This window comes from Pogoniulus pusillus, chromosome 37 (assembly GCF_015220805.1).
Source record: "Pogoniulus pusillus isolate bPogPus1 chromosome 37, bPogPus1.pri, whole genome shotgun sequence".
NCBI classification, from domain to species: Eukaryota; Metazoa; Chordata; class Aves; order Piciformes; family Lybiidae; genus Pogoniulus; species Pogoniulus pusillus.
The window spans coordinates 217,343-240,222 of NC_087300.1; the positions used below are offsets into that span (position 1 = coordinate 217,343).

Consider the following 22,880-nt stretch of genomic DNA (forward strand, 5'->3'; position numbering starts at 1 on the left):
AGGCTGGAAGCTGTGCCCAGGGGGCGGGAGGAGCTCAAGTATCGGGATGCGACACAGCAGAGTTATGGGAGCTGCAGCCTTGCCTCAAATTTGCCATGTTTTGGCTAGAAAAACGAAGCCGGGCAATGGGGCGCCTGGCCCTTTAAGAGCAGCCACTCCATCACCGCTCTCAACTCTGCCTGCGCTGCCGCGCCCGGCCGAGCGGGGGCGCCTGTCCCTGGCGGTCCTCCACCGGCCCGGCATGCACCGCGCCGCGCTTTCCCCGCCATTGTGCCTGGGAGCGCGCGCGCGCGCGCTGTGCCGCGTGACGCCTGGGGCGCGCGGATGTGTGTGCGGACGCGAGGCGGCGGGCCCGGGCCATAGACGCTGGGCCGGAAGGAGAGGCGAGAGGGGCTTGGCTAGAGCGGCTTGGCTAGAGCGTCGCCCCAGCAGCCGCGGGCGAGTCCGAGTCCGCCAGGCAGCCGCGCCTGCACCCGCGCCCGGACAAAGCCGCCGCCGTCGCCTCCCGCCGTCCCGCCCCGCCCTGCCCTTCCTCCCCTGCCCCGCCAGCAGCCCCGCCGCGGAGCCATGTCGGCCAGCAGCCTCCTGGAGCAGGTAGGGGACTCACTGTCACCGTTCGGCCTGTTCTTCCCAGCCGCGCCGAGCCTGGCTCGCTAAGCGAGACCGAGGCTCAGGGCCTAGCGGCGGGGGCGCGAGCCGGGCGGCGGCTGCGGCCTTTGCCTACCGCCGCTCCCGTTCCCCTCTCTCAGGGCCGCGCCTCCATTGTGCCGCGGCGCGGCCGGGTCGGGCCTTCCTCCGGGCCGCGCCTTGCCGGGCTCCCCGCGCGCTGCAGGGCCGCTTCGCCCTCCTGACTCACTGCTTTCCTTCTCTCTTTCTATGCCGCGCCAGAGACCCAAAGGCCAAGGCAACAAAGGTGAGAGCTTCGGCTGGGAAATGGGAGATCCTGCGGGGAGAGATGGGAAGAGTCGCCCCCAAAATCTGCTGGGCTTGTCCTGGCGTCTCCCTGCATGTATGCAGCAGAGTGGCTGGGAGGAAAACAAACCCTGGGATGTGGCTTCTAGGGCTGGGGAAAGTTTGCGGTTCAGGACTGTTTGTGTGGTGGTGAAGTGTCTTTCTGTTGGGTTAAGCGTGGCATGATGCAGCTAGTGAGGAGAGGTTGTAAGATTTGTCCTAAAGTACTTTAAAACAGCAGACGTTTGAGTTTATGAGCCGAGTTTCTTTTAACGCTCTGCATCCCTTCCTCAGTGCAAAACGGATCTGTGCACCAGAAGGATGGGTTAAACGATGATGACTTTGAACCCTACTTGAGTCCGCAGGCCCGGCCGGTGAGTAAACCTGCAGAGAGCCCTGGGGGCTTCCCGCTGCTCTCTAGCAAAGGTGAATTTGTTATCTTGGCGTTTCCCCATCCCCACAGATTGCATTTTGATGTTTGGCTTCCTTACCATGTTGTTTTGTTTTATGCGTGTGTTTCTCCAGGCAGAAAGCACTGAGTGTCATTAGGATGTGATGGGCCAAATTATTGAGGTTTTAGCAGCTTTTTGAGGGCGTAAAGATTTCCTACAGTTGGTGTTGAGCTCATTTTTAATATGGAACTGCCTGAAGTTACCAGTTCTGCTCTTTCAGTTTTACTGTGCTGACCTCTCTCTGGCTCTTGGCACCGTCTAAGGGGATGTGCTCCCCTGCTGCATGAAATCTCTTCACAGTTACACTCTGGGGGCTTCTGGTGGGTGCTCAACCTTCTTATCTCTTCCCTGTGAAAATGAAAATGCCTCTCATAGAGTTTTCTGTACATCTCACTCAGACTCCCCACACAACACAGATGTGATGAGGGCTTCTGAGACTTTCTGAGAATTTGAGGTAAAGGGGCGCTGCTGCTCAGCTCCTGGAAGTCAGGACTTCCCCAATACTTCCCCTGGCTCTCTGTTTAAGGTTAGCTCTGCTGCTAACTGGGTTGTGTTTGTTTTTCCTAACAAGTGGTAGGAGGGTGACAGAGAGCAGATGGAGTTCAGCTGATTAGATGGGACGAGCAAGCCTTGCAGATAAACATCTGCAGTAGCACTGCAGCAGTTCATTCTCCTGCCTTCTCCTTCCCTTCCAGTTGTGGTTAGTGACCCCTGGCTGGGGCTTTTTTCCCCTCTAGTTCTTGATCGTTTTTACTGTTCCTTTTTCCACCTGTGCAACTGATGCATGTTTCACTGGAACACAAGCACAGGTTTCTGTTTCAGTTACATTTTCAACAAGTATTCTCCTAGCTTGATCTAAATGAGGCTAAGCACCATGTTAGGTCCTGGCAGCTATTCTTGCTCCTCAGGATTTAACCTGTTAAAATCACTGCTCAGCTGCCTTAGAAGTTAGAAGCCTAAACTCAAGCTGCACGAGGTGAGAGTGTGATGCTCTCTCAAGTCTTGAGTAGCACCATCTGTTTTCATTTAATGCTGGGGTTTACTATCCTAGAAACTACCATCACCAGTTTCCAGCTTCCTTCTGAGTGTGGAAGCCCTGCAAAGTGTAGTTGTATTTCAATCTCTCAAAGATAATGAAGGGGCCACCATAATGGTAGAAGCACCTCACAATTTTGCCCTATTTTTCATCTTTTCTGAAGAACTGAATATTTTAGCTTATTTTTTGCATGTGGTAAGAATATGTTTTTAAAACAAGGAAATTATGAGAGCATGTTCCAGGAGGTGGAGCAGAGCTGCTGCTCTGGAAATACTGCAGCAGTGAGGTAAAACTACAGTGAGACCTTGGAGTAGGACCTCTGGGGAGACTTGATCTTTGTTTCTTACCACTTTGTGTTGCTCCCCAGCTCTCCTGTGTTGTGACACTCGATAGAATAGAAAACAACCCCCTAGAGCCCAGTCTGGAGAGGGTCATGGCTCTGCTGACCCAACCAGCCGGCCTCAAAATACAGAAGTATCAAAGTGGGGTCCTTTTTCTGGAGGTGGGAAGGGGAGTTATGGATGTGGCTCTGAAAAGTGACCTGGTTTCCAGAGTCATCTTCTGAGCTCTCTGCGCAAGTGTGAGGGAAACAGGCTGTAAAGTTTCATGGCTCTTCAGGAGCTGTTGTTTCAGTGTGACTCCCTGGCTTGTCAGCCTGGTGAAGGAGGTTCCTGGGTGTTTAAAGCTCTCAGTGATTCTTCCAGTGCTCAACGGCAGCAATGTCAGTTTCAGCCCCACTGAGCTTTGGTGAGGAGGGATGGTGAATTTGAGGAACTAACTGTGCAGAAAGCCTGAGTCATCAGAGGATTAAAAGCTGGTGGAGCTTTATTTGCATTCTAATGAGGAACTTTGTCAGTTGTAGGAGTGCAGGGCAGCAGAGCAAGGTAGGGGGCTGGAGAGCAAGGAGTAGCTGGAGATGTTCTGGTAGTGAACAGTAGTGAGCCCTGAGCCAACAGTGCCCAAATGCTGCTGAGCTCCTGTGCTCCCTCCTTGCCACTTGAGTGTGGCTGGTAAGAGCTTACTACAGATTTGGTTAAAATATCTCAAGTTTAACATGAGTAAGGAAATATTCGGAGGGGACAAGGGGAGAGATTTTATTTGGCAGTGATGTGCTCTTTGAGGAAGAGGCCTGCAGGGAGAGAATGGTTGCTCTGCCTGCCAGGCTCAAGTCTTAGCTGTGTTTGTGTCATGTTAGAGCTCACTTCCAGGAGAGCTCATTGTTACTCCTGTAACTGAGGGGATCAGCTCCTGAAGAGCCTTTGCTGGTTAAAAATTATGTATTTTAAAAGTTCATTTGCTCACAGATTGTCACTGTTTGTGCTTCTGGACAGATCAAGCCCTCAAGACTCTTCCTTGGTTTTGGTTTAGCAGCATTGAGCTGCTCAATCCATGCAACTTGCCTGGACTGCAGTTAGTTGTGTGATTCATTTGCTTTTGGGACCCTTCTCTGGAAAGACCAAGGCTGGAGAGTGTATCTCAGAGCTGTCTTGCATTCACACCATGAAGTAATCACAGAAGGTTTCTTGGTGGTACACAGCAAAGCAAACCTCGAGCACCTGGTGTTAAATAATTCCTCTTGATTTCTGTCTAGTTGGGGCTGGCTCAGGCTTCAACCTGTTGGTTTCCTTTAACTCAGCAGAAGGTATAGAGGCAAACCAGCTGCTTCTGGAGGGTGCCAGAACCATCTTGAGAACCTACATAGATTGCAGTATGGCCTGAAGTCCTCTGAGAGCTGTGCTTGGCATGTGAAGAACATGATTCAATGAAAAATGAAGTGGAGCCTGCTGCCAGACAAGCCTTTAAAGGGGAACTGAACCTGGCTTTCATCTGGTGTGTGCCAGGCTGGCATGTGAGCAGCTCTCCGGCAGGAGCTGGCTGCATCCAGGTTCCAGTTCCTGGGTGTTGGTGTCTGTTAGCAAGGCTTCAGCCACTTGCTGGGGGTGCTCAGGGGCAGATGTTTGTCATGTTAGCAAACTGGTGGTGCCTGAGGTCTCAGGCTGTAGAATGAGGTATTTGTTACTGAAACCTGAAGGCTGCTTGGGTGTTAAAAGGGAGACCACAGCTGCTGCTTGCTTTTCCTTCCTGGATTTGCAGCCTGCTTTCTCCTGCTGTACTGTCACCATGCTGTAGAAGGCTTCTCCTTCAGACCCTGTTGATGACTTCCTGCTTTCAGGTAGTTTTTTGGTACCTGCCCGCAGCACTGGAGCAGTTTTGTGTTTTGAGGACAAGGCTTTAAATCCTCCTTGTGTGCAGGTTCTTGGGATATGATAAGCTCTGGAAATGTATAGGGTGAGGATGAAGCCATTTTCCCAGGTGATAAGTTGAAGGAAGGTAATGTGGGACATTGATTTTTAGTAGTGCACTTCCACCAAACACTTTCCATTTTCCTCCATATCCTAATTCTCTCTGCATCCTTCCTTAAACCCTTCCCTCAGACAGCAGAATAAGGGCTGAAAAAGGCAAGAGAAGCCCTGTGTGGTGGTAGCTACAAAGCGGCTGCTTTGGTAAGGTCCTGGGTTTGTAGCCTGTGCCCAGGCCCACATCAGGAGCTTAGTGGGCTTCACCTGAGCCTGGGGAGCTTGCTGGGTCTTTGTGTTTAATCATCTTGGCACTGAAGCAATTCTCGGCAGTTCTAACAAAGGAGGTGTCTGAAGGCCTCTTTATCTGCCCAGCCCTAAGGTAGAGAGAGGTGGGGCACAAGCAGCCCCAGTGGCTTTTTCTTCCTGCTCTCTGCAGCCCTCTCTGCTCCTGCAGCTGCTTACGCTGTGGTTTGTGTCTTTCAGAACAATGCCTACACTGCCATGTCCGACTCCTACCTGCCCAACTACTACAGCCCCTCCATCGGCTTCTCCTACTCCTTGGGGGAAGCTGCCTGGTCTACAGGGGGGGACCCCCCCATGCCCTACCTAACCTCCTACGGACAGCTGAGCAACGGGGAGCCTCACTTCCTCCCCGATGCCATGTTTGGGCAGCCAGGGGCCCTTGGCAGCACTCCCTTCCTCGGACAGCATGGCTTTAACTTCTTTCCCAGCGGGATCGACTTCTCGGCGTGGGGCAGTAACAGCTCTCAGGGACAGTCCACCCAAAGCTCGGGCTACAGCAGCAGCTATGCCTACGCGCCCAGCTCACTGGGGGGGGCCATGATCGATGGGCAGTCTGCCTTCACCAGTGAGACCCTGAACAAGGCTCCTGGCATGAATGCCATCGACCAAGGCATGGCTGCTCTCAAGCTGGGCAGCACGGATGTGGCCAGCAGCATGCCAAAGGTTGTGGGGTCAGCTGTGGGTAGTGGATCCATCACCAGTAACATTGTAGCCTCCAACAGCTTGCCTCCAGCCACCATTGCTCCTCCGAAGCCAACCTCCTGGGCCGACATTGCCAGCAAACCTGCCAAGCAGCAGCCCAAGCTGAAGACCAAGAATGGCCTTGCAGGCTCGACGCTGCCACCACCTCCCATCAAGCACAACATGGACATCGGCACGTGGGACAACAAAGGGCCCGTGGCAAAGGCCCCGGTGCAGGCCTTGGTTCCAAACATGGCACAGCAGCCAGCTCAGGTGTCCTCCCAGCCCGTGGGTCAGCAGATCAACAGCAGCCCACCGGTGGTACAGGCCTCGAGTGGGCCACAGCCCCAGGTACTGCCATCGCAGCCAAGCCAGCTGCCAGTGCCACCGCCAGCCCAGCCCTCCCGCTGGGTTGCCCCCCGCAACCGGGGCAGTGGCTTCAGCCAGAACGGGGCAGACAGCAACGGAGCAGGGCTGGCTCAGGCGGCACCTGGTGCCGCTCCCTCAGAGCCACACCCAGTGCTGGAGAAGCTGAGGTCCATCAACAACTACAACCCCAAGGATTTCGACTGGAACCCGAAGCACGGCCGTGTGTTCATCATCAAGAGCTACTCTGAGGACGACATCCACCGGTCCATCAAGTACAACATCTGGTGCAGCACAGAGCATGGCAACAAGAGACTGGACGCTGCCTACCGCTCCATGAACGCCAAGGGCCCTGTCTACCTGCTCTTCAGCGTCAACGGCAGCGGCCACTTCTGCGGGGTAGCAGAGATGAAATCTGCTGTGGACTACAACACGTGTGCAGGGGTCTGGTCCCAGGACAAGTGGAAGGGGCGGTTTGATGTCAGGTGGATTTTTGTGAAGGACGTTCCCAATAGCCAGCTGCGGCACATCCGCCTAGAGAACAACGAGAACAAACCAGTGACCAACTCCAGGGACACTCAGGAGGTGCCTCTGGAAAAGGCTAAGCAGGTGTTGAAAATCATTGCCACCTACAAGCACACCACCTCCATCTTTGATGACTTCTCGCACTATGAGAAACGCCAAGAGGAGGAGGAAAATGTTAAAAAGGTAATGGTCGTTTGTCTGAGAGAGGTCCTCCAGGGCAGGAGAGGGAAGAAATCATTAGGAAAATGATTATCAGAAATTGTTGTTACTACAAATTAGTAGGAAATAAATCATTGGGAAGAAATTCCCAATTGGGGAGCCACTGGCACAGGTTGCCCAGGCAGGTTGTGGATGTCCCCTCCCTGGAGGGATTGAAGGACAGGCTGGATGAGGCCTTGAGCAGCCTGGGCTGGTGCAGTTGTCCCTGCCCATGGCAGGGGGCTGGAACTGGATGAGCTTTAAGGTCTCTTCCAACCCAAACCACCAATCCATGAGTCTATGGAAGAGGGTCTAAATCCAGCATGTGAAGGCTTGAGAGCCAGCTTGGTGGGCATCAGGTTGCCTTTTCACAGGGGCTGTGCTCTAAGCAAAATTTATTGTCAGCTCCTAGGCTGGAGCAGTTTCAAGTAGGAGGAGACCTACTTGATGGGGGGTTCAAGGAACCAGGTTTTTGAATGGCCACCAAATCCACCCCTGCCCAGAGCAGAGTCAGCGTGACAGACGTTAGCCACCGCCTGTAAGACCTGGGGAAGCAGCAGTTCCTGTCCCTCCCCAGGCGATCCTTTCCTGCACTTAATTGTCCTTCCATTAGGCTTTGTCTGATGCCCAGCTAAACCTCCCTTGCAGCAGTTGGTGACTCCTTGTCCTCTCCCAGGTGGACATGGAGCAGGTCGTTCTGTTCCTCTTTGCTGGATGTGAAGCCAGTGGGTGGGCAGTGCCCAGCAGCCTGGCACCTGAGCTGTGCTCGATGCCTGCTGGCTTGCTGTGCAGAGCCGTGGCTCAGAGCCTGCTGGCAGTGTTGACTTGTTAACAAAAGCATTGCTAATTGACAGATCTGCCCAGCGTTCTGCCACACCTCAAGTCCTGGGGTCACCTGTGGGCCCCTCGCTCCAAGAAGGATGTTGATGGGCTGGAGCAGGGTCAGAGAAGGGCAGTGAAGCTGAGGAAGGGGCTGGAAAACAGGGCTGGGGAAGAACAGCTGAGTGACCTAGGAATGTTGAGCCTGGAGAAGAGGAGGCTGAGGGGAGACTGGGTCTTTACAACTGGCTGAAAGGAGGCTGGAGCTAAGTGGGAGTTGGGCTCTTCTCCCAAGGAACAAGTGACAGGAGGAGAGGAAATGGCCTCAAATTGTCCCAGGGCAGGTTTAGTTGGACCTGATGATCTTAAAGGGCTTTTCCAGCCAAAGTGACTCCATAGTTCTTTGAAAATTCAGTGACCAGTGGCCTTGAATTGTTCTTGGCTCCATCTGGATTTGTCACCTGGGGCTGACCTTCCCCACAGCAGGGCTCTGGCTTCAATTTGATCCAAGCAGTAATTACAAATAAGCATTAGCACCAATTCCAGGGTGGTTGCCAAGGCTTCTGCTGATCTCTTTAGTTTCAGCCATCGGGAATTTTCCACCTAGCTGCTGAAGAACAAGATCAGGAGCTGCAGCTGCTGAGCATGACAGTAGGCGCAGCTTTCTTTTATCTGTTTGACTTGGAGCATTGCCTGTAAGTGGCATCACCTGCACACAGGAGTGGGCACCCAGCACTAGTGGGGCTGGAGAAAAATCTCTAGGAAAGGGAATGCACTGCTAGCTGTGGAGCTGTGAGCTTGGCTTGTGTGAGAGCCTGTAGAGGTTTGGTGACTTCACATCCCCAGCCTGGGGGCATCAGGTTGCCATCAGGTACCCAGCCTGTGACAAAGTGCACCAAGGGTTTAAACACCATCAGAAATCGGCCTCTGCAGGGCGTCTTAGGAAGTGGGACTTCTCCAAAGCTGACTTTATGGAGCACCAATTTGTGGTGAGAGGGACAGACCTTGGCAGAGTAGGGAAGATGAGGGAGGCATGTGTGTGATGTTGCTGGAAGGCAGATGGAAGATACATAGAACAGTTAATGCTGGGTGAGTGTAGGCAGGGAGTGAGCAGATCAGCAGAGTGGGGAAGGCTGGCAGAGAAGTGGCATCTAGGGATGCCTCACCCTGGAATCATTCCAGGTCAGGTTGGTTGAGGCTCTGAGCAACCTGCTCCAGCTGCATATGTCTCTGCTGACTGGAGGGGGCTTGGACTGGATGAGCTTTAAAGGCCTCTTCCCACCCAGAATACTTGATGATTCTGTGGACAGGTTGGTGGTCTCTTTTCTGGACAGCTGCTGTGCTTATAGGTGGTATCTGAAAATCAGTAAGATCTAAAAATGTGGCTTAGCAGTGTCCTGAAGCATGTGACCCACCCTTCACCCATCCCTCCAGCTGCATCTGGAGGTCTCCTGCCCTGCTTGCTCAAGTTGCTCTGGGCTGTGGCAGTGTGTGAGGGTCAGGAGCAGAGCAGCAGCTGATGGGTGCTCGGCGCACCAGCACCTCCTCTCTAAACCATGTTGGCTGGGTTGTATGGCACTGCACTGCAGAGGCAGTTGAGGATGGGTTGTCTTAGGGAACTTACGTGTCTTGAATTCACAGGCAAGAAGGTACCTTTGCAGCTCTCCACGTGCTGTTTGCTTTGCACCATTGACTCAGTCTGTGCTGCATGCCCAAGGCCTTGCCCTGGAACATCCAGCAGGGAGGAAGTTGGATCTCCTTGATTGCTCCCTGACACAGCCCTCAGGAGGTTGAGGTTTCTCTAGCTGCTGTCTCATGGCTTTATGGAGAAGCAGGAAGCGTTGGTGTGGTTTCTAACCTGGAGTGAATGCTCATGGTTACTTGGGGACTGTGGGTGGCAGGAAAACCCTGAGCCATGCTGTGTGTGCCTTGGAGCATCTCAGGTAGTCACCTGGATCAAAACGTGTATCTGAAGGCAAAGCTGAAGCACTGGAGAGGTGAAGTGCCCAGCGGCACAGCTCCCTGCCTGCAGGCTCCTTTTGCTGCTCTTGCACTGGGGAAGTCCAGTTGCCACCAGCCCTTTGTCTCTGCCACCACTCTTGGCATGGAAGTGATCTGTTCTGTGTTCCTGGGCCTTGAAGCTTCAAAATCTTGAGGGCTGACTTGTGCTCAGTTTCTAGCAAGCCAGAGTCGTTTCACTTGGCTTCAGCTTGCTTACACCTTGGTCTGATTTGCAGTGTGGTTCCTCTTGCTCCCCAGGCAGAAGAGTGAACCCCTATGAAAGGTGAGGAACTCTTGAGTATTGTTCTCTGCTTCTCACTGCTAGAGTCACTTCTTCAGAGCTCCAGGAAGCAGTTCCAACCATTGCATGAAAAAATGCTTTGCTTTGTGCTGGTGCTGAGGGGGGAGGACAGACCAGCATTCACAGCAGTGGAGCTGCGCTCTTGCTTGTCCCTTGCTGTTGTCCATGCCCATCCTGTCCTCAGGCTCACCTGCCTTGCCTTCCAGTGTCTGCCTCTGCCAGTTCTTCAAAAGCTTTGTGTTCTCCTGACCCAGAATGGTGAAGTTGACTCCCAATATGATCCTAGCTGAAGCAATTTAAGACTTCTTGAAGCCCCTGACAACTGTTTTTGCAGTTGAGCAGGTCACCAACTTCTTCCCTATAAGAATTTGAGCCTTATTTTTAAAGCACACAAAACTGAAGTGACTTCAGCACAGCAATTTGCCTGTACAGAACCCATCATGGTTGGGTTGGAAGGGACCTCTGGAGATCATAGAATCAACAAGGTTGGAAGAGACCTCCAAGATCATCCAGTCCAACCGCCCTTGCTCCAGCAGGGCACCCACAGCAGCTTTCCCAGGAGCACAATGGCTGGAGGGGTTGGAAGCTCTGCAGAGAAGGAGACTTCACAACCTATCTGGGTAGCCTGCTCCAGCACCCTCACACCAAAGCAGTTTCTTCTCTTGTTCAGGTAGAACCTCCTGGGTTTCAGTTTGTGCCCTTTGCCCCCTGTCCTGTCCCTGGGCACCACTGAGCAGAGTCTGGCCCCAGCCTTTTGCCCCCCACCCTTAGCTTTTGCCAAGCGCTGATCAGATCCCTTCTGGGGCTGCTCTTCTCCAGGCTCTCAGCCTTTACTCCTCACGGAGCTGCTCTAGGCCCCTAGCATCTTTGGAGCCTCTCCTGGACTCCAAGTGTCATTCAACCTGGCTGGTGCTGTCTCTGCTCTGGCTTTACCACAGCCACCAAAGCACTGCTGCTGGCTAAGCTTAAGCTCCCAGCCATGGCATGCTGAGATACTGCCAGCCACTGCCTGTGACAGCAAAGGGACCCAGCTCATGCTTGCTCCCATCCCATGATCCTGAGGCTCTTGTTGCACTAAATCGTGGTGCAGTGAAGCTCAGTGGCTGATGCCCCATGACACAGATGCCTCGCTGTGACACACTCTGCTGATTAGCAACACAGGAGGTTGCTCTTGGTCTCTTTCCAGTCGATTTAAAACCCGTGCTGGTGTTGCCCAGTGGAGGAGATAAAAACCAGGCTGCTTACTGCAGAAGTCTTGGACTGGCTCTTTGAGACAAGGGGTGCCCTGTTCTCAGGGTGGCTTGGCTCCACCAAGCACTTAGGGCTTTCTCTTAGCATTTTGGGGGTGCTCTGGCTTTGTTTAGAGGCTGGAGAAAACTGGAGCAGGTAGAAGGCTTCATCTAGCTGGTGCTGTGATTGTGTTGCCTGCTGTGAAACAGGGAACTGTTTCCTCACCTGTAAAATGGGAGCAACTGGGATCCCTTTCACTGCAAAACATGGAGTCATTTCAGCTGGAAAAGTGCAAACCAGCACAGGTGGCTTCTTGTTTCCCAGGCGTTCTGGGTGACGCTGAGGTTGGCAGCTCTTGACGTACCTGTCGTGTTTCGGGTTTCTTAACAGCCCCTCCTCCGCAGAGGGGAGATGAGCATTTGCCAGCCCCTTTGTCAGGGCAGCTGCTAGGGCACGGTCGTGTCCAGGTCTGCATTGTCCCTCTGGTGCAGAAGGGCAGTGGGTCTCAAGATGCTGCTGAAAAGTTGATTAGGATCTCGGGAAAGCTGCCCAATTGCTGCTGCATGGGCCTGGTCTGTGTTCAGTGCATGCATCGCTCCCTCTGTCTTGATGCTGCTTTTGCAGAGGGCTTTGTCTGGAGGAAGTAATTTTGTGTCTGCTGTCAGGTGTGACGTGGCAGGGCCGCACGTAGGACCTTCTTGTTCTGTGTTGTGGTAACTTTCACCCCAGTTCCTGGAGTCCTCATTTTCCTGAATGCTTCTGTTCATACCTGGCAGGAATTGCTCTGTCTTAGAGAGTTAATAAACCAGTTCCTCAGTGGTGCAGAATTGGACTCTTGCCAGGCAGAGCAGTGCCACGCTGCTTGCACTGCGGCAGAGTAAGCCCCTGGAACAGGGATTGTCATTACCCAGGCTGCAGGCTGGGATGGAGCAGGGATTGTTGCTCCTTCAAGGACTGGCTGCCCCGTGTGAGGCCTCCACATTGGGCTCTTAGTGGTGCAGTGCCTGTGAGCAGCTGGCAGTGAAGTGTCTGCATTTTGTGAGCTCTCTTCAGCAGGAGCCTGGAAGGGAAGATACTTGTTTCCACCTCGTTAGAGCTTTATTACTACAGGGACACTGAGCTGCCTGCCTGTGTGGTTAACGTGGAGCCATTTCTTGTAAGACCTGTTCAGGAGGCCCAGAGAAGCTCCATAAAACTCTTTTGTTTCTAACCTGGGGGTGGGGGGAAGAAACCACCCAAGTTTCCTTCCTTGTGTGCATCTGAACAGGGGGAAAGGCTCTGCCCTTCCAGCTTTTCTGTTTCTGAGGTGATGCCATCTCCTGGAAGATGGCTCCAGAGAATTTCCCATCCTCAGCTTCAAACTCATAGGAAATCCTGGAGTTCTGATGGTCACCTCCTGCAAGCCAGGGTTCAACTGAAGCAGCTGCTGTGAGCCTGATGCATTTAAAGGAGGGGGGGAAATAGCTGGAATGGAAACCTGTGCCCCAGTGAATGCTACTTTGTGCTGTCTCTCACGTGGCAATAAAATGAGGGTGCTCACAGCAGTTCTAGGGAGTGCTGCCTCTTTCACTTGAGCCTCTGAATTCAGCTCTTCATGGTTGGCAGAAGAGGGTAAATGGATCTCTTGTGCTCTCAGAACACAGGATATTGTCTGGTTTGCTTGGAGCATGGATCCTTCCTTCTGCCTTTCTTGGTATGGAGGTGGTATTTTATCCTCAAAGACAGCTGTAGTGTGGTTCTTCTCCAGGACCTGCCTTTGCTGACCATCCTGTGCTTCCCCCTCTGTAGTGGCAGCAGCACTCCTGCCTCTGGTGAGCTGAGCCTTAGCTGTGATGGAGGTGACCCCATTGTGCCCCTCAGGCGGGAGGCTGCAGGGCCTTGCCTGTGCTGGGAGCAGCATCAGCCAGAAGCCCTTGAGCTGTGGAAGGGTTTTGTTTTGGAAGTGGTGTCACAGGATCTGGAAAAGGTGCTCTAAGTGTGGGCTGGGCAGTGCTGTGACCCCTCCAGATGGTCCAGAGCTGCCTGTGTGCAGAGCTGCCTGGCTCTGGCTTTGGCACAGGGCGCTCGGCACAGGAGAGGACATTGTAGCCCCTCAGTACCTGGCTGTGTTTGGTGCTCTGCTGCCTCTTCAGCTTGCAGATGTTTGTTTGACAAGTGTGTGCCTTCAGTGCTGCAGGACAGATGTGGGTGAACACCCAGGGGCTAGTGGCAGTGGCTGGTGGAAGCCCCTGTGAACCTGTTAGCTCGAGTATGAAGCACTCCGCAGGTTTCAGAGTTGGAAGGGAGGGGTTTTGCTGGTAGCTGTGGGCTGTGCCAGTCCCTGCAGACCAACGCAGACATTGAGGTGTGAGCTGCAGGCTTCTTGGAGGCCCACAGGGAGCTTGGGCAGGCCACAGATCTGCAGTGCCCAGGCAGGCAGAGACATGCTATGGCCACACTCTTGGTTCCTTGCCTCCTCTCTTCCCTGATGCAAGAGCTGCCTGACCCCTGCAGCACTGCTCACAAAGTGCCCCCCACCTTCTCCAGCCCAGAGCTCTGCCTTGCCCTGCTGCTGCTCCCTAACCTGGAGATGGCCAAGGTACCTCAGGAGTGCTGCAGGTCCATGCCCAGGAGGAAACTGCTGTCACCCTGCTCCCTTCCCACTCTGGCAGCAGCTGTGACCTTCAGTACTGATCTGGACTCACTTTTTTCAGCAATTTTTCCTTGATTTGCCCTTCTTCACTGGTTTGGGCTGTTTCTTCCTGTTCATCCTGTTAAACCTCTAGCTGTCCCTGTACCTGCTGAAGGACACCGCTGTGAGCAGAGCAGTGGTGCTGAGCAGCAGCCTTTTTAAAGGAGATCTGATCAGTGCTCAGCAACAGCTGAAGGGGTTGTGGAGGGCAAGAGGATGGGGTCAGACTCTGCTCAGTGATGCCCAGGGATGGGACAAGAGCAAAAGGGCACAAACTGAAACCCAGGAGGTTCTACCTGAACAGGAGGAGAAACGTCTTTGGTGGTTCTGGAGCCTGGAGCAGGCTACCCAGAGAGGTTGTGGAGTCTCCTCTACAGACCTTCCAACCCCGCCAGCCATTGTGGTCCTGGGCAAACAGCTGTGGGTGCCCTGCTGGAGCAGGGGTGGTTGGACTGGATGCTCTCCAGAGGTCTCTTCCAGTCTGCCTCCCATGCTGGGTTCTCTGAGATGAGATGAGCTGGTGGACCCAGGTGGTGGTACCACCATGATAGCCATGCAGCACTGCAGGGCTCCTGTGTCAAGAGCCATTCTCAGGTGGGACAGGTCCTGGTCACAGCCCTGCGTGTGGCTGTGGGGCTGCTCTGCCTGACTTGTTGTTCTCTCTCTTGCAGGAGCGCCAGGGCCGTGTCAAGTAAAAGGCCACTCCTGCCCCAGAGACTGCAGCAGTGATTGCATCCCAGCTGTCCTTCAGAGAGAGAAAAGAAGAGCAAAAGCATCCCAGAGATAATTAGGACTTTTTTTCCCCCTTAATTTCATTGACTTCAGAAAGACTCTGGCAAACAGTTAAAAAAAGGAAAGGAACATCCAGAACCAACCCAAGAACCAACAAATGTGGGAATCTGACAAGGCACAGGACTGAGCAAAACAAGCAGTGAGACCCTGAGAGAAAGGAATCCCCTCTAGGTAGAATAGAGGCAAAGCTGTCCCCTTCCTCTGGCTTCGGTTGTGGTTTCAGAGCAGAGCTTTGGTTTCTTTGTCTTTTTACTAAGTTCTTTGGATTTCCAGGTCCATACTGGCAGATGCCTTCTTTTTTTAGGTATTTTCCTCTCTCATTTTTAAACCCTGCTGCTCCCCTCCCTGCCCCTCTTCCCCCCGCATCTGACATTTGCACTTGGGTGACACTGAGTTGTGACATCCCCACAGGGAGTGGGGGATCATCTGGATTTTCTTTCCCTCCCTGTTTCCCCCCCACCCCTGGTCTGGAAGGTTGAGGAATTCCATGAGGAAGTTGAGGGTTGGCCTGGGAAGAATTGAACAGAAATTGTCCACCAGGTTGTGTCTAAAGGTGGCTCATTTTTCTCTGACTTTTTTGTTACTCAGTCGAGTCCATGTTCTGTTCTCATGCCTCACACAAAGGAGGTCTGGGTTCAGTTGAGTGTTGGAAGCTGAGAGCAGTGGTTCAAACTTGTTTTGTTTACAGGAAAATGAATTTTGGACACAAGAGGAAAAAAAAGACTCTTGTAAGCTGTGTAGTGAATCTGTTCTTCAGTTTCTTGTTCAGCCAGCGAGGACTGGGCCTTGCCTTTCTTTTCACCATTAATCACTCTCAGTAATAAACGTGAGATCCTGTTGAGCATCACTGGTCTCTGCTGCTCCCTTCCCAGGACTGCCTGCCCCACAGCAAGGACATGAGGGCCCAAGAGGGCCAATGGCATCCTGGGGTGCATTGTGGCCAGCAGGTCTAGGGAGGTTCTCCTGCTCCCCTGCTCTGGTGAGGCATCACTTATGTGAGGAAAGGCTGAGAGACCTGGGGTTGATGACTCCGGAGAAGGCCCAGAGGGGATCTTGGTCTGTAAATGGGGGGTGGGTGTCAGGGTGAAGGGGCCAGGCTCTTTTTGGTGGTGCCCAGTGACAGCACAAGGACTGACAGGATGCCACCTCAACAGGAGGAGAAACATCTCCCCTGGGAGGGTGCTGGACCAGGCTGCCCACAGAGGCTGTGGAGTCTCCTCTGGAGAGCTTCCAACCCCAGCTGGGTGTGTTCCTGTGTGACCTGGCCTGAGTGATCCTCCTCTGGCAGAAGGTTGGACTGGATGGTGCCTGGAGGTCCCTTTTGACCCCTAACGTTCTGTGACTGACACACCTTGTTTCTGCTCTGCAGCAGCTCTGGGCTTTGCTGCTCTGTTAACGCCCAACAGGCACCTGATGAGCCCTGAATGGGGAGGAGAGGCTGGGACCCTCCCAGCCCACAACTTCCTCAGCCTGGAGGTGCTGGCCTGGGGACCAATGCAGCAAAGGCTGGAGGGATCCAGAACCCTGCTCCTGGGGGCCTTTGTTAGAACTCAGACATGGGGCTGATGGAGGGTCCTGGAGCGACTTTGGCCCCGGTGCCTGCTAATGATTGACAGGGAGGTGACACTCTGGGACTTGGCCCATCCCTTGGGGCCACCTCTTGTCACTCCCGGTCGAGGTTCATTGCCCCTGCCTCATCCGGCCCCCAGGACAGGAAATTACACCCCTGGGGGTCCCATGAAAGAGGGGAATTTTCCCCTGCGGCCAAGTACCCTGTCTGCCTGTCCCCCTGTGAGAGTGACGTCCCCTGCTGTGCCCCCTGCAGTGGCCCTGCTCCTGGAGCCAGGCTCTGCCTCTTCTGCCCACCACCCTCCTGCTGTCCCTCCCCGCACCTGCAGTTCTCTTCTCCCAGTCCGCAGGGGCAGAGGGGCTCGGCAGGACCTACTGTCTCTGAGGAGGCCATGCTGGGTGGCAGGGAGCTCCCCAGCCCCACCGAGGCTCTACCGGGCAGGGCCCAGAGGCTGAAAGTGGCAGATACCAGCACTGGGCATGAGGCTGGGGGCAGCAAAGGGGGTCCCTGAGGGCAAGGGGAGGGGTAGCACTCTTCTGACCCCCACTCAGCACCTTTGGGGGAGCTGCACCAGGGTGTTGGGGTGTTAATGGCCCTGTCCCCAGAGTGAGGTGACAAGGAAAGGTTCAAGGCAGAGTGCCCTACATACTGGAGCAGCCCTGGGAAAGATGACAGTGCTGGGAGACCTCAGGGGCCAGGTTAGGGTCAGGGTGACCAAAAAAAGGGCAGAGGCCAGGTGGGCAAAGGAGCTGGAGGGGATGGGGATAGGGTCAGTGGCTACTTCTGGTGGGGGGAGATAGGGTAGAGAAGCTATGAGAGTTCCTCACTTTGTGTACCCCCACAGCCACCCACGCAGTCAGTAGGAACCCCATGGTCCCACTGTTCCCAGCGGAGATGCAGACAGTGATTTTTGGTGAGTGACGCCAGGAAAGGGAGGTCCCAGCAGCCCAGCGCCCCCCCTCCTGGAGCAAGGGTGACCCACAGCCCCCTCCCCTCCTGTGCCCCCAGGTATGGGCTGTTTCTGGGGAGTGGAGCAACTCCTCTGGGAGCTGCCAGGGGTCTTCTCCACCCAGGTGGGCTACACAGGAGGCTTCACCCCAAACCCCACCTATGAAGAAGTGCGCACAGGTAATGGGGAGCTGTGACCCACAGCGTCCCCTGTACCCTATCCAGCCTGGGCTCCCATGGTATGCTCTCTATCATCCATTTGGATGCTGATTCTCCCCCCAAACTCCCTGACTCCCGCCCCAGCCCAGATGCTGCCCAGCTTAGCTAGAAGGCCTTTTGTGGAGGATTATCCTGTCTGCAGGAAAGATCCTGCCTGCTGGCTCCAGACACGGATTTATCCCCGTGCAGGGGGACAGTGAGGTCCCATCCCCACCTGGCACCTGGGAAGGGGGTTTGGGGGATCCTGGGGAATCCATCTCACTCCCTCCAGTCCTGCCAGTGCTTCTGCTTTGCACAAGTGTCATGAATCTGCTGGATCTCAGCTCTTTGTGCATCAGTGTGGCAGGGGGCTGGAGGCCACAGTGGGGGGCTGCCCCAGGTAGTGCTGCCAGGCTGGGTCTCGTGCAGGGCTGACAGGGCATGCGGAGGTGGTGAGGGTCATCTTCGACCCCCAGAAGATCAGCTATGAGAAGCTGCTCAAGGTCTTCTGGGAGAACCACGACCCCACGCAAGGTAGGGACAAGCTACAGTGGCCATGGTCCTGCTACAGCTGTGGGGCAGCTCCAGTCTTGGGAATTAACCCCAAACTGACCCCATCAGGTGTCCTTGGCATCTCCATCCCTTGGTGCTGGGGGCAGGGGCTCACAGTCTTCCTCAGTGACCCCTTTGGTAGGACCATTCCAGCCAGGTCTGCATCCATGCCTTGGGCCTCCCATGCCCTTGCCCCCTCTATGCAGGCAGTGCCTGGTGGGACCAGGGGATACCCATAACTGCCTCCTGCGTGCTGTCCTGCCCCAGGCATGCGGCAGCAGGAGGATGTGGGCACCCAGTACCGCTCTGTCATCTACATGCTGGGGCCTCAGCAGCAGGCAGCTGCCCTCCACAGCAGGGACGTGTACCAGCGGGTAGGTGGGAACACCAGGACCTCCATCAGCAAGACCCCCTGTGGGGACACTGACCAACCTCCCCAGCCCTGGGGTGTGGGGCAAACCCCTGCTCTGGCTATGCCAAGCCAAAGGGCAGTGGGATGGAGGTGTCCATCCAGGTTCCCTCTCACCATGGGACTGCCCTAGGAGCTAAGGGAACAGCAGCGTGGGGACATCACCACCATCGTTGATCCAGCTGCTGACTTCTACTACGCCGAGGACTACCACCAGCAGTATCTGCACAAGGTGCCCGGGGGCTACTGTGGCCTGAAAGGCACTGGTGTCACCTGCCCCATTGCCTCCTGAGATGCCACCTCATCTCCCTTAGCTTGCCCCCATGTCCCTGGCATTGCAGGCAGGGTGAGCACAGCAGCCAGTCCCACATGTCACAGCCAGCCCCATGCACTGCAGACCCCCACTCCCCATCGTCCCTCGGGATTAAAGCTGTGTGCCCCCCGGTCTGTCCTGTCCCTATTTGTCTTTGGACTTGGGGGGAGCTCACGGGGATGGAGAGCGACCCCCATGGGCTGTGCCTAGGGGCGGCTGTGCTCATGGCTCTGCCCTTTGGCAGCATGGCCGGAGGTGGGCTTCAGGATCCATGGGGCTGCTGGGCAAAGAGCAGCTGATGGTGCGAGGCGCGGGGAGGGTGGTAGGGGTTCAGGGTCTGTGAGGCCCAGTAGTCTGTGCTGTCGTGTCCGTAGGGCTGTGTTCTCTGTGGGGGTGACAGTCCGCGTCGGACCGTGTCCGTGGAGTTGTGCCTGAGGGATATGTGGTATGTCTGGGACGTGTCACTAGGTCCAGGTCAGGGCCCGCGGCGAGCTGTGCAGTCCGGGAGGGTCTGGGGTGGGGGTTGTCAGGGTCCGTGGATCCACGACCTTGGGTTCGCAGTCCAATGCGAGTTGCAGTCCGGCGCTCTCCCGCCAGGGGGCAGCAGCGGCTCAGGCAGGTGGGTCCCTGTGCGGGGTTAGCTCTAGGCGCGTGCGCAGCGCAAGCAGGTGCCCGGGGCTGGGTCTGGCTGGGAGCCCCTGGGTGTTCTCGGGGGGACCTGTGGCTGGGAACTGTCCCACGGGGGATGTTTTGGGAGTGTCCTGATGCCCACTCTCTCGGCATGGGGGTGCTGCCTTGGTGTCCCCAGCACTCGTCTTGCCGCTTTGGATTTGAGGGTCGGATTTGGTGGATTTACACCAAAGAGGTGGTGAGAAGTTGAAATAAAGCTGAAAGGCCCCCCAGGAACCTACCGGGGGCAGTGAAAGCAGAGAAGCAAGACACAGCTTTCCGGGACGGGTAACTGGGGGAGGGTGACGAGGCCCAAGGGAGTCTCTGGCTGCCTCAGGCGTCACACGCTGGGGACCTCCTGAACTGCTCCTTGAGTGGTGCTGGCTGTCCCGCCCAGCTTCGGGAATGGACGCACGACTGCAGCCATCACCTTCCCGTGCCGTGGGAATGGTCAGGGGCTTGTTCCCCAGCTCCAGGAGGCTGGGGGCACGTGGGGACAGTTGTGTCAGAAGCGAAGCTCTGCGGGTCGAGAGCGAAAGGATCAGAGCAGCGTCCAGAAAGGAAGCGCAGGGCAGCTCCCGGCACCTGCCCCGCAGCTGCTGCTTTGAGGAGGAGGCATAGAGGAACCAAAGCTGGGGACAGGCAACCTTGGCCTGCAGCCTCAGCCCTGGCATCCTCCTTATCCCAAGGCAGGTCGTGGGCAGCCCCAGTGCAGGGAGAGAGCTCAGACCTGAGGAGTTGCCAGGTGGTGTTTTTCATGTCTGTAAACCACCAGCTGCTGGAGCCAAGGGATGGGCCACAGGACGGGCAGCCTCCACAGCAGGATGTCCCTTGGGATGATGTGACACCCCCCACACCCTGCTGCCAGGACACCCTGCCCAGGAGATGGGAAGTGACAGCCGCCTCTCCCCAGGGTTTATCACTTACACTGTAGTAGGGCTGGGATGTCCCAGCAGGAAGACCCTGCCCCCATGTCTCCAGCCCCACTGCCTGAGAGTGGGTACAAAACTAGGATGACACCCACCAGCTGCTGCTTCAGAACACCCCAGAGCTCTGCCACACCACTCCAGGATTTATTTCCCCTCCCCAGCCATGGAGGGACGGGCCCACAGGGATGGGACAGGACTGGGGTGCTGCAGCCTGAGGAGAGGAGATGGGGGGGCACTCCTCATTTCCCCCCCCCCCCCCAGCTGCACCTCACCTGGCACCTGCTCCAAGTGGGTGGAAACTCTGTCAGAGGAAGTGGGGAGGGGACATGCTCTCATCTGTAACCCCAGCAGTGCCTGTGCTGAGGGACTGAGCTGCCCTGACCACCCCACCCCCCCAACCCCAGTACAGCTGTGATGAGTTGGGAGGTCTCAGACCGTCCCCATGAGAGGGGTTCTCAGCAGAGGGTGGGTACAAGCCTTACTCCCTGCTCTGTCCCCCAGCTTTGCTGCCTGAACATCTTCCCTCCTGCTTAGACCCAGCCTGGCCACTTAAGCTAAAGACTCCCATGGGGGCCAAGTTGGGGCTCCCCATTCCCAAACTCCAGCACTGAACGCATGCCCACTTCAGCGTCTGACAACCAGCTGCTTCCCCACTACGGGGATGGAAAACTGGGATTCAGGGATGGAAAGAGATGAAACAGGGCTGGACAAGGATGGACCAGAGCTGGAAAGGGGTGGAATGCGGCTGGGAAATGTGGCCCAGCCCCAGTGCTTCAGCAGCATCCACATCCTGCGGGCGTGCTCAGATCCCACTCAGAGAAAGGGTGTTGGAGGGGGCGGGTGGGCAGGGAGACCAAGGAGGGGATGCTCCAGCGTTACTTGTACCTGGGGAGGACGAAGTGTCTGCAGGGCACTTGACTGAGACAACAAACCAGTTCTGTCAGGGCTGAAAAGCACCAAAACCACCACAGGAAACCTGAATTGTACCAATGTGCAGATGTGAGTGGAAAAAGCTCCCGAGCTGCCTGCTCTGGCTTTCACCTGCGCTAAAAATAAAGTCCTCATTAGGGCCCGATGGGGCCGAGATAAAGCAGCTTCTCCCCACCCCCTCCCCCATGTTTTTCCATGGCGGGGGGGGGGGGGGGGGGGGGGGCTGTTCTGCACAGTGCCATGGGATGTGGCTTTCTGGCTGTGTTGGGGGCAATGGGGATGGATGGCTGGGCTGGGGGCTTGTGGTGGGCTGGAGGGAGGATCTGAGGCGGTTTAGGATGCTGGGAGGGGCTGTTGGGTTGTTTAGTAGGGGGTAGCTGAGGACGGTGTGATTTGGGCTGGGCAGTGCAGGGTGGGGGTGTGATGAGTTGTAACGGTCTCTCTGGGTGTAACGAGGCAGCCTGGCAAAGCCACATCCTGCAGCGAGGCAGGAGCTGGTGGGGAAGAATCGGGGCGGGGGGTGGGCGGGGCTGAGAAAAGGAGGGATCTGGGGAAGGCTGCAAGGGAGCAGCAAAGCCCCTCCTGGGACCTGACCAATCCCACAAATCCCAGGCACGCTGGGCTCCCTTCCCCGTGCCTCAGTTTGCCCTCTCCGGACCATCCCAGGGCTGGAGCAGCCCAACTTTGGGGTGTGTGGTGAAGGTAATGCCAGCTTTGGGTGCCTTTCAGCCCCCCCTCCCTGCCACCACACCCTGGCCCCGGGAGGATATTGTGGGAGGCCTTTTGCTTGCCACCAGGGTGATGGTGGCAGCAAGGCCCAGGCTGCTGCGAGTCACCAGTGTCCCCACACCTGCAGTGCCCGGGGGCTGCAGGGAGGGATGCTCACACCTGCGGCCTTTGTGACACACACCCCCCCCCCCCGCCCCCAGCTTCATCCTCCTCCTTTCTCAGGGATGGATTCAGTGCTGGAGGAGTCAAAGGGATGGAGGAAGAATGAGGCAAAGGAAGGTGGGGGCTGAGTGACAAATTGTGAGTGCACCTTGGCACCCATCCTGCTGAGGACACCCACATGGGTTCATGCGCTGCCACCACCCCACCCCGCCTATGTAAGCAGGTAGGGGGGGTCTCATGGCATGATGCCAGCCTTACCCCATGATTGCCCTTGGCTGTGCTGGGGTGATATGGAGGTGTGATACTCCAGCCCCTCCCTAGTGCTGGGGATGCCTCAAAATCATTGAGGGAGTGGGATATGAGACCCCCAGGGGTGCAGATGGGGCATGGGGCTGCTGTGGAGCCAGGCCTAGGGTGGACATTGTGGTGGGGAGCTCCAGCTGGCCCTGGGGGAAGGTCATGAGAACAGTGGCTGAGGAGTGGGGGGACAGTGCAGGAAATGCTGGGGGGGGGGCCCACTCCCAGCTCCCCCAGATGTGCCCGTGAGATAGGGCGGCAGGAAGCAGCTGCAGGGAATCCCGGTGCTGGGAACAGCTGCTGCCTCCTGCCTGACGTGCCCCAGGCCTCCCCCCATGGCTGGGGACTATCCAGGAATGCTCCAAGTCTCCCAGCCTGTTCCCTCCAGGGGCCCGGGGTGCCCAGGATTTGCCCCAGAGAAAGAGCTCTGCTTCCCAGAGGGAACCTTTGGTTCCTTCTGACTGTGCTGATGCCACAGGCTTTGGAGATGGAGCCACAACCCTGCTGCCATCTGGGATTTGGAGGGGAGGGGGGGGCTGTGGGGAAAC

The 22,880-nt window shown here is 56.0% G+C and overlaps 2 protein-coding genes across 3 annotated transcripts; both read left to right on the forward strand.

Moving 5' to 3' along the window:
• Nucleotides 1-270: 270 nt before the first annotated feature.
• On the forward strand, nt 271-15,473 carry YTHDF2 (YTH N6-methyladenosine RNA binding protein F2). 2 transcript variants are annotated; one of them, XM_064172482.1, is made up of 5 exons: nt 271-594; nt 889-913; nt 1,246-1,325; nt 5,223-6,797; nt 9,869-9,934. In XM_064172482.1, exons 1-5 carry the CDS (start codon nt 568-570, stop codon nt 9,917-9,919), a joined length of 1,758 nt encoding a protein of 585 aa, XP_064028552.1. In that variant the 5' UTR covers nt 271-567; the 3' UTR covers nt 9,920-9,934. The 2 variants fall into 2 exon arrangements, with proteins under 2 accessions (XP_064028552.1, XP_064028553.1); XM_064172483.1 differs by lacking the exon at nt 9,869-9,934 and adding an exon at nt 14,506-15,473 and having other exon boundaries at nt 276-594.
• A 1,114-nt stretch (nt 15,474-16,587) lies between these two features.
• On the forward strand, nt 16,588-18,710 carry LOC135190806 (peptide methionine sulfoxide reductase MsrA-like). Its single transcript, XM_064172546.1, has 7 exons — nt 16,588-16,653; nt 16,821-16,827; nt 17,041-17,109; nt 17,205-17,324; nt 17,772-17,876; nt 18,162-18,268; nt 18,437-18,710. Exons 1-7 carry the CDS (start codon nt 16,588-16,590, stop codon nt 18,593-18,595), a joined length of 633 nt encoding a protein of 210 aa, XP_064028616.1. The 3' UTR covers nt 18,596-18,710.
• Nucleotides 18,711-22,880: the final 4,170 nt, after the last annotated feature.